The sequence below is a fragment of the Primulina huaijiensis genome, chromosome 6 (genome assembly GCF_012295235.1).
Source record: "Primulina huaijiensis isolate GDHJ02 chromosome 6, ASM1229523v2, whole genome shotgun sequence".
Taxonomy (NCBI): domain Eukaryota; kingdom Viridiplantae; phylum Streptophyta; class Magnoliopsida; order Lamiales; family Gesneriaceae; genus Primulina; species Primulina huaijiensis.
The window spans coordinates 15,370,899-15,381,677 of record NC_133311.1 but is presented as its reverse complement, the minus strand read 5'-3'; the positions used below and the strand labels follow the sequence as shown (position 1 = coordinate 15,381,677).

At 32.2% G+C, this 10,779-nt stretch overlaps 1 protein-coding gene across 3 annotated transcripts; it reads right to left on the bottom strand.

The window, feature by feature from the left end:
- Positions 1-232: 232 nt before the first annotated feature.
- LOC140979651 (transcription factor bHLH122-like) lies at positions 233-2,757 on the bottom strand. Of its 3 annotated transcripts, none has more exons than XM_073445156.1 (7): positions 2,456-2,757; positions 1,519-2,107; positions 997-1,196; positions 737-904; positions 590-655; positions 445-513; positions 233-332 (listed from the first exon to the last, which is right to left on the bottom strand). In XM_073445156.1, the coding sequence occupies exons 2-7, from the start codon at positions 2,072-2,074 to the stop codon at positions 279-281; spliced, it is 1,113 nt and encodes a 370-aa protein (XP_073301257.1). In that variant the 5' UTR covers positions 2,075-2,107; positions 2,456-2,757; the 3' UTR covers positions 233-278. The 3 variants fall into 3 exon arrangements, with proteins under 3 accessions (XP_073301257.1, XP_073301258.1, XP_073301256.1); XM_073445157.1 differs by having other exon boundaries at positions 2,530-2,748; XM_073445155.1 differs by having other exon boundaries at positions 1,519-2,757.
- Between the last annotated feature and the right edge of the window lie 8,022 nt (positions 2,758-10,779).

Here is a 10,779-nt window from a genome sequence, read left to right as displayed (position 1 = left end):
ATTTAAATTACATCCTAATTTTTGCATCTTAACTAGTCATCGATGTCTTTATTCGAAAGTAGAATATAAATTTCAAAATACATGGATGCCATAATCTTATATTTCATAAATCATACATCCAGATCCACTTGCTGGCATCCGAAATGACCATTCTACCTTAGCCCCACCACAATCTAAATAAGACTTCTACTCCAATTAGGTTCCAAAGGCATGCTTGATATCCCAACTTAACTCTTCCTCAGAAGCGTTTCTTGGTCCTAATATTCAAACCGTTCGATCTATAGTCTCTGCTTCGCCAAGCATGTACATTTTGCGCGATTATCAGAGAGCATCTGTGAAGTTCATAAATCCCGAAAAAACAGACAAGAAAATGATGAAAACAAATGGATTTTGTCAAAAAATATGAAGTGCTTGAATTTAAAGTCACTCTAGATGTCTACGTACCTTTACTTCTGTCTGAAGATCCTTAATGTAATCAACAGCTAAATCCAACATATCTGCTGTATTCGTTTGCTGCATGGATCGATCAAAACGTAAAGAAACATGGCGTGGTTCGATTAGTATTTAGTGTGGGGAAAATTTGGTGTACCTTATCCATATTGGGAACAAGTTCTTGCAATTTCCTCATACGCTCACTGATCTTGGTTCTTCTAACCTGAAATAATTTAATCAAGCTTTACGAAAAAAACGAAAAGCTTGACGCTTCGAACGCCATTTTTATCTAAGAAATCGTTACTCTTTCAGCAATGCTTCGAGGGTGGGTAGCACAGCCCCTTTTCGCTCTGATTCTACAAGGTACCGAATCTTGCAACAGCTTCTCCATCGCAGATATTTCGGCAGAACTTTTCGGTAAACTTAGGTGATGAGACAACAGAGTCGTGGGACGGTTTCCGATTCTGGTGTTCTGCTCATTACAACTCATGATATAAACATCATAGGATGGAAATAGTCTGAAAAAGAAAGACCAAGGAGGGGTCTGAATCACAATACAAAAACCTGGTCATCTGAGGTGTTGACACTCTTGTTTGCATGGTGGAAACTATCGGACATAATCTCTGAGTCGTCCCATGAGTTAACAGAGAAACGTCCTTGAATATATTCGTCGTAATCAGCGCGGTTATCGTTAAAATGGGTGTCACCTGGACAGTTATCTCCGAGGCCCTTGCTCGAAACTTCAGATATTGGAGCCATGATTCCTGAAGAAAAAGGAGGATGCATTGAAGAGAAAAGCGGTGATGTTTCTGCCTTAAGCCCAAGATTGCCTATTCCTCTCGTTGTAAAGAACTCTGTCAAAGTTTAATCCGTTCCGAAAACTCAATTTATAAAACATTTGCTTCTGTTTATCAGATTGAAGCTACAAAAATTGATTAAGACAACCGAAAGGAATTTTTTCCTGTTTGATAATTTTTAGAAAAAAGACAAATTACGGGTTGGAATTTATATTTTTTTAATAAACTTCTCTTGAAAAACCTGCCATAAAAATTGCCAAATGAGTCATAACAAAGCAAAAAACATTACCATTTTCTATATTTATGCTAGCAAATAGTCCAGCTGGTGAACTGCTATGTCGGATAAGATTTGAGCCGCCGCCGCCGACGCGACCGCTGATGCAGCCTCCGCTGCCACCGCTTTCCATCTTGATCTGCGCGACTCGATTCGAGCTAATGGAACCTAGTAACCTGTTATACGAATTGTCCATGACAGAATTTGCAGCTTCGGAGCTATGATTCTGATACATCATCTGAGAAACTGTCGAATAATCACAGCTTTTCTGCCTCTGCAACTGATTAGATTCTGTCTCCTTCCTAGGTGGCAGAAACGGAGGATTCGCTTGAGATTGTGACTCTAAATGCAACTGCTGTTCTTGAATACTGTCCGAAGAATTCATGAATCTGGAGAAGATTCTCTGTGTCTCAGGACTAGAAGCCCGGAGGTTGAAAATCTGCTCCAAATCCTCCGTTTCCAATACGCCATGGCCGGAAGAATCGTTTCTGTTCAAAAGAGTGGCAAAATATGAACTCGGAGCAGATCGATACCGGGTTAATCCAGAGCCTGTTTGCTGCTGCGTCTGCATATTTTGCTGGAACTGCTGCTGTTCTTGCGGCCGCTGATGATCATTCATCAAATTGAAGTTTCAAAACTCGGCTAAAAAACAGAAGAATTATATTGGAGGAGAAAATTCAAAGAAAACCCAAAAACTCAAGAGTCGGAATCAAGATTCTGAGTCCCTCAGATCTCACATATTGGGATTTTCTATATAATCAATCACAATACCCAAAAAAAAAAAAAAGACTCAGTCCGCAAATCATTCACATATATATTCCAAGAATCTATCTATCGATGATCCATCAATATATATAAACCACTGGAAACAAGATATTGGAGACGAAATGATTGAAATGAAGATAATAAGATAAGAAAACCATCCACAAATTAAAGAGAAGGGAATATATACAAATCAAATTCAGACAGCAAAAGCCAGAGTACTTCTTTTAACAATATAATCATGATCCATAGAAGTAGTGGAACTTTTCTGTGCAATAACTTAATTCTTTGTTGGAAAAGGGTGTCTCCAAATACTGAGTTCAGAGTGGAGGAGAAGTGGAGATTGTGGTTGTGGCAGACTGGTGATGGCCTAATGGGTTTCTTGTGTGATAGACAAATAGAGAGATGAAAATGGTGTAGCCAATGGGAACTCAGAAACCCAGTGATCACAGCTTTTCTTTTCTTTTCTTTTTTCTTTTTAAATTTCCCCCGTTAATGAAGCATTGAAATTTCTCAACATTTTTAGCCCTTCGTCGTTGTAATTTAGCTTCACACAGGCCCACATCAGGGAGGCTGGAGTCTAGATAGTAGACTTTTATTGTAAATTTCACCGAGTGGCATTTAAGTTTGAACCCGAAACATCGTCTGAAACTTGAGATGTTGACACAAATGACTTGTAAGTCATCTGCATCTTCTCGTACTCATGGAAAAAATAGATTAACCATTCTAAAATCTCGAGAATTTTGTGTATATTTTGATCGCGTCCTCTAGCCGTCTTTTGGATCTTTATAGTTATTTTTGTTAATCAAACCAGAATTTGGAGACAAAAAAATCGACATTACAGTGTAGGAAAATGTTCAATTGTTTAATAATAGCCCCATCACTGTTTCAAAGTTTCGCAAATATATTTTATTGTCGGAAGCATAAATTAGTTACTTGCCTCGGTCTCCCCTTCGGAAGGCATGATTACTTGCGTTTTAGCTGATGGGTGTCGACTAGATCAAATTATTTCATTTCAAATTTCTTTATCTTCTGTGATGTAAAGCAAACAAATTTAATTATTTTTAACAATATCATCCTACAGGTTTGTTCTTATAATTCAATTTTTATTTAGTATGAAAATACAAAAAAATCTCGTGAAAAAGCCATGTAATAAATCAAGAATTGCATCTTTTAATTAAATTTTCATTTAAACTTCATATATTCTATCAATTCGATTTTTTTTAAAAAAAAGTTAATTGACGAGCTCTCATAAAGATAATAATAAAAATAAATATTTTGGTCAAATATTGATACAACCAAACTCCCCAGCTGTTTTGAGAGTGATAAGTGATAGGGTGAGTTGCCTATAAACTCAGTTAATGATTCAAATTTTTGTCAGTCAGATTATATTTTATCATAAACCAATAATTTGCAGATATCACGACCCCATAAAATCTACAAATATTAATAAAACAAATACCCATTTCCTTTATTATCGGAGTTTCACAACGGACATTTTATTTTATTATTTTTAAAAAATATGAGTATTGAAAACAGCCGGAGAAGTCATCCAAGATTGTTTTTACACAAAATCTCTTGTGGAGATTGTTTCAAGTGCTAACTTTATGAGACGAATCTCCGACCTGATTCCACTCATAAAAAGTATTATTTTGTATGTTCGAAGAATTAAAATGAAACTTTGGGATTGATAATCATCCTCAAAATATCTCTTGTTCTTCATCGTCGAGTTGTCCTTCGTTCTTATCTAGAAAGGAAAGTAAGGAATGAATATTTTTTAAAATGCTCGGTAGATGAGGGTCAATCGATCATAACAAATATAAACATGACATTTGATATTTGGTATTTGCTTGTGAAATCGGTTAGTGATTAAAGAGGTCGTATTAACTACTTTCGACTCTTATAATCGTGTGGTTTATTAATTTTAACAGATTTATGAGCATTTGATACGGAATCAATTGAGGGAGCTTATTATTCTCTTTTTGAATATTTTTCTAAAAAGATTAGAAACATGTAAGCTCTTGATTTCTTGTAGTGTCTTCATTTTATGTAATTTTTCTGATTTAGTCTTAGTTTTTTTGACTAAAAAAACACGTACACAAATCAGTAATTTAACATCCAATTAACTACAATATAAACATGAATATTTTTTTAAAAAAAAACCCGATAGGATCGATTGGAGGAGAAGCATTAAGCTACAATTGCTCGCTTCTTGAACTATCGAACACCAATGAATTAAATCGAATTTTTTTTTCAAACCAAGCGGAATATACTCAAAATAGTCATTCTTAGAAACCGATTAATATTTTGAAAATATTTGAAAGATATGCAAATTAAATGTGCGAAAATGTTTTGGTTGAAGCATTTGATCAAACACTTTATATGCAATATTTTGGTATTTGAAGAACACATAAAATATTTCAAGAATGCATTTTAAAAATAATAGCAATAGTTAAATACAATAAATAAATAGACACGAATTTGTTTATAAATGTTTGGAAATTAACAACTCCTACGTCACCCATTCTTCCACCAACGAAAGATTCATTAGAATTGATTTGTACAACTCTCTGTCCAAATACATTTCAACTTAGGACTTATCTATTACCTAATTGAAACTCATAGCACACTCGATTGTAGGCCGCAACCTCATAATTCGCATAATATTTACTTTGTCTCGTATGAAAAGACTAGGAATACAATCATTAATATCTTTATATGAAGACTCACTCATTAAATTTTGAAGCTCAAATATCATGTATATGTAAGAGTGATTGTGTGAGGAATTTTATATTGTATGTATGTATCAAATGTATCCTTATACTTGGGTTTAATCTCATTCTAGCTAATTTCTTCATATATGCTGCTCGTGCTTTGAATATCCTTTTAAAGCTTGTATTTGATCTTCAATATATTGCATTTATTACTTCAAAGAATGATATAAGCGTTAGATACAAGAATATGACAATTTGAAAATGTTGCATATTGATTCAAACATTGCGGTCAAATTCGTATTTCTAACCATTTTTTGAAAATGGGCGGTTGATGGTCTAATCTGATCTGCCATCAGATCATCTTGGTTTGGTATGGTCCGATCATTTTGGTCTGATTTGAGCTGAACCAAGTCGAGCTGATCTAGTCGAGCTGTTGTGTTCTTTTTATTATAACTCATGATTCATCGATTTCTGGGCAAAGTGGTAAAATAAAAGTTGTATTCCTTTCTATTATCTTTCCATGGAATCAAGAATCAATCAATTCCAAGTTCATATGAAAGAGATATGCTTGACATATCAGACAGTAAGCAATCTGGAACTTGTTATTTATTCAGTGCGTAATCAACAAATTCATTATAGTTTATCAGCTTCTTATGATCCGGTTCAGACTTTGATTTGTGAAGATGATTTGTATATCGTTATCTTGTCTTTGTAACGCATACTGAATCGTTTAATTTGAATAAAAGAGCTGAGAGATATGACTAATATATCAGAACTTGTCAGAATGAGCTAATTGATGTTCCATTTATGTCAGCTCGATCTTGCTACAAATATTTCGCCTAGATAACATTCAAACTAACTAAGCTATTATGAAATATGACTTGTGTATAATTAAGTTTTCTATTCCGTCATTTTGGTGGCTTGTCATTTGCATCACCGAGCTGCGAGATATCATCAAAAACCGCAGCTCGCCAGATTTTTAGTTTGATTGATTTCGAGTTTCAGCTTCCAACTTGAAATAACAACTTCACACTTGAGTAAATATGTTAGAAATACAATAAAAAATTTTGTCATCATCAAAATTAAATTGTTCGTGTTTCTCAATCCAATAAAACCTATGGATGTAAATCGTGAAGATTTGAAAACCAAAAATTAAGTCGATATATACAAAAAAATTGTGGGGGTGGGAACTACTGGAAAAGACGGAAGGTGAAAGCTTCGGTGGTTGCGGACAAGATCTGGGGGTGTTAAGGCCTTATTTACTTGATTTAAGATTTATCAAGACAAATATATTTCGGTTTTAGGATAAATGTTAAGATCAATGAAGAAGGTTAGGGAGGCGTTGTGAATAAACGCCTCTTAAATTTCTTTCCTTTCAGACTTGAGATGACTCTTACTGGTGTTAACTGCAGAATTCTGATTCTTGGCCAGAAAATTTCAATATATATTTGTTATACAATGCGGAAAAAGTCGACTGAAACTATGTGAACTGTGAAATTTCGTAGTGCAGTGAATAAAACATGATGGGTTGTTTCTGGAAGCTGAATCCTTCTACGCCTCCTCTTCCTTTGTTTTCATAAGGTATCACTAAAAGACTTTGGTATTACACACTATGTAATTAACCACTTCAATAGGACTTAAATACTTCCTACTGAAACTCTTAGTATCTCTTACAAAGAGATTCTTTCAATCTTCTGATTAGAAGGACTCCTATCAGTTACGACAACTCACATGGAATATATGAATACTGAAGTTATAGTGAGTGAAAGATAAAACAGATTGATATCTGAGAAGATCTGATAAAATTTTCAAGTATGTGCTCTTGATATAATTTCAGTAATGCTTCTAAATAAGATCGTATGATAAAATATTATGAGAACTCTAATGTTGAAATGTGTCATGGCCTATATATAGGGGTGTGCAATCGGTCTATTCGGTTACCGACCGAACCGAATAGACCTATAACCGATTTAACCGATTTTATTTTCAAATAACCGAACCGATTGAAATATTCATAAAAACCGAATTAACCGAACCGATTTTTAAATCGGTTATTTCGGTTACCGACCGAAATAACCGATATTTTTTAAAAAATGCAAATTTTAACACACAAAAAAGGAAAACAATGGAGATCTTATAAATAACAAGGAACATTGAACAAAAAATATAAATAATAAATAGAAATATTGAAGATAGAATCATTGGATGAATGAGCTTCTTTCTAATATATGAAAAGTTGTGTTTCCTTCTAATGTATTTTTAATGTCCATATACAACTTAAATTAATATATATACTAATTCGGTTAATTCGGTTTAACCGAATTTTTCAAATTAAAACCGAAAATCGAACCGAATTAACCGATTGTTTAAAATTTCAAAACCGAACTTCCGAATTAACCGAATCGAATTTCTGAATTAATTCGATTCGGTCGGTTAATTTGGTTTAACCGAAATTTTGCACTCCTTTACCTATATATAGTTGAGATGCAACATTCGGAATTGAACGGGTGTAAACGATCGTACAAAGCCCATAAATGCAGTCGCATCAAAATATCACGCACTATTAATAATGTTCAGAGAAAGAAAGACGACGTTAAATGCTAATGAGACGAATTGCCAAAAACGGTCAGAACAACTTCCCAAAGCAACGTACTAAACATTCTCTGAAACTTGATTTTCTGAAGTGTTGTTCCATTTAATATGGTAGTAAAGTAGATTCATAAATGACTGTTAATAATTCGAGTAGTCTGACAAATATAGATTCATGAGATCATTGCATAAAAAAATTATTATATATATATATATATATGTATTTATATCTTATTTCTCGTGTGCACGTGTTGCGTGCATATCTAGCCGATTTTTTTTTTTTTTTTTTTTATTTTATTTAACAGACTTTTTTTAAAAAAAAAAAAAAATAAATTATATTTTAAATCAACACATGAACATGTTAAATATTTTTTTTATATTTATATATATATATATGTATATAACTTGTATAATTTTGGATTTTGATCTATTGAGTATTCAAAGTTTGGTTTTGGTGTAGTAAATATATTTTTTTATTGGCTTTTAATTATATTTCATAGAAGTACTGACATGACATCGGAAAATTTTGTTGTGACTTTCAAAATATTGACGTTGCATCCGAAATTGTTGATGTGACGCCACAAAATGTTGTCAGACGCAATGTTAACAAAATATCCAGTAACTAAAAGTTAACACAGTACCAAAACCAAAGTTTAAAAAGTTAATAGACTAAAACTCAAAATAAAACAATATATATCGTCTTCTCAAATTCAACTATGACAAAATAATTCTAAGTATTGAACGACTCCTTCAATTTTATACCCCGAGGCCTTTAACTACGCTACTTAACTATGTATTCAGTTTGAAATAACACATAAAATCATAAACAATTTTTTTTCAGCATAAATAAATAAATTTTCGATTTCTCAAATACATATTTTGCAAGCAAAAGATGAAAATTGTCATAATATGAGCTATGGTTTCATGATATTGCATATCGAACTCAAAACAATATTTTAATTACAGCTTTAATATCATGACCAATATCTAATTGGCAAAAACTTTTGTGAGACGGATCTCTTATTTGAGTCATCCACGAAAAAATGTTACTTTTTATGCTAAGAGTATTACTTTTTATTGTGAATATCGGTAGAGTTGACCCGTCTCACAAATAAAAATTCGTAAGATCGTCTCACAAGAAATCATCTTATTGTAATTGGTAAAAATTGGTAAAAAAATCATACCAAATCAACATTATTTGTTTTTTTTTCAATTATTTATTATTTGAGTATCATGTCTTGACAACTAAGACGATTAAAATATTTTATATAATTTATTAAATTCAGACAGATTATAGAGTCGTGCAATCATGCATTAAAAAAAGATACACGTGTTAGCGTGTTGTTATTTTCAAGATATACAATTAACTAAAGAGCAAATCACTACAACATTTTACGTTAAATGTAATTTGTTTGTTAATTAATGACTAATCTAAATTAATAAAGTGTTAACACGTTTGGTGGGCGTGTCCTAACCTTAATTAACACAAATTAGAACGTGAAACGAATAAAATTGCCAGCCAAACATAAACATATAATAATGTAAATCAAATATCGAAAACCATATAATATATATATATAACAGATTCCAAGATTGTCTGCTAATTAACTTTTCTATAATGTGCTTGCAAATTAAAGAGCTGGCAATTAATTATGTTAATTAATCTTGTCAGAAGTCTAATAGGAAATTTGCATCCAACCAAAGTACTAATTATGAGAAATAAAAAATTTTGTGACTAATTTTGGCGAAATTTAGATGTTTCTTAGGTTGCATTTAAATTAATTTAATTCGGATAAAATGATTTGATTTACGGAAATATTTGAAGAGTGTGTACGAAACAACACCCATTTCAAATTCATCTCAATTATCGATCGTTACATTTAACTATATGAATAAATTGTGGATTTGAAATTCACTAAATATAATTTTATACAAACAATCAAATGGATTTGTTGATTTCAAATACCTCAATCTAATTGCAAGGTTAATGTGGAGAACACATCTTCATTAAGATGTTGATCAGTGGATTTGTAAATGAATTTCATGCAATTTAAGTTATTAGCTAGGTTGAAGAGTGGATTTGAAATAAAATTAATAATAATAATGATAAATGGAGCATTACAAGGGATTTCAAATACTTCATTTTAGTTTTGAACCAAATGATATACTATGTATGATATCCATCACAAGGGATTTCAAATACATTATAATATAATTTTAATAATCGCATTAGATTTCAAATGACTCCAATATTATGTATGATATGATTCTATGTTTTGACGTATCCAAAGAACTGATTAGCTTTGAACATACAACAATTCCAAAACTAAACGACAAGCAAGATATCTTAAGCAAAAACTAATGAACCGATAAAATGACACAACCAACTAACTATTGACACAAAATGACTATAAAAAAAATTGATATGGCTATAGAGAAAAGACAAGAAGTGCTACAATTTTTTCATAAAACAATATAAATGGATTTAGAAGAACAATCGCGACGTTATTTCAAATAATATGAGGAGATCATTTTCTTAATTAAATAGTTGACCGAAGTTATTTTACAAATTTTTCTTAGAAGGAAAGTATAGTTGGGAGCACAAATAATTTTCAATTATAACATCATTCAAATGTGCACAAAAAACTCTCGAATCATCATGGATGTCCACTTTCTCAAGAAGAGAAACATCCAGTATATTGCTCACCTTACTCTTCAATCAAGCTCTTTTAAGGGTAATTCGAACATCAAAGCGCGCGTCAATATTGTATCAGAGATCATTCAAGGATAATCAGTGTTCAAATCACTGCAACATTCAGTATATGAAGAAGAGGTCGTAGAAGTTAATTGATAAATCATCAGGCTTGTCGTCTAAATGATCGGTTGTAGATTAGTGGGACTTGTCATCTCGAGTGACTTCATGAAGAACTTTATCAGTTTTACTCGTATGATTCATACACTCACTATTTTATTTTTTTATTCACCAGTTCTATATTACTAACCTTACACCTTATCAATTTATTATTTACATTCATCGCATCTGTTCAAACATCTTCCGCACTTAGAATCAATCTAAGTTGTTCGATATATTGGTTTTGATCAAGAATCTTCATCAGCTGCTAAACCAACTATGAGGATAGAGATGTCACGCCCGACGCCCAGGCGGGTGACACCAGCGCCATATTCAAGTTTAACAACCCAAATCCGACAA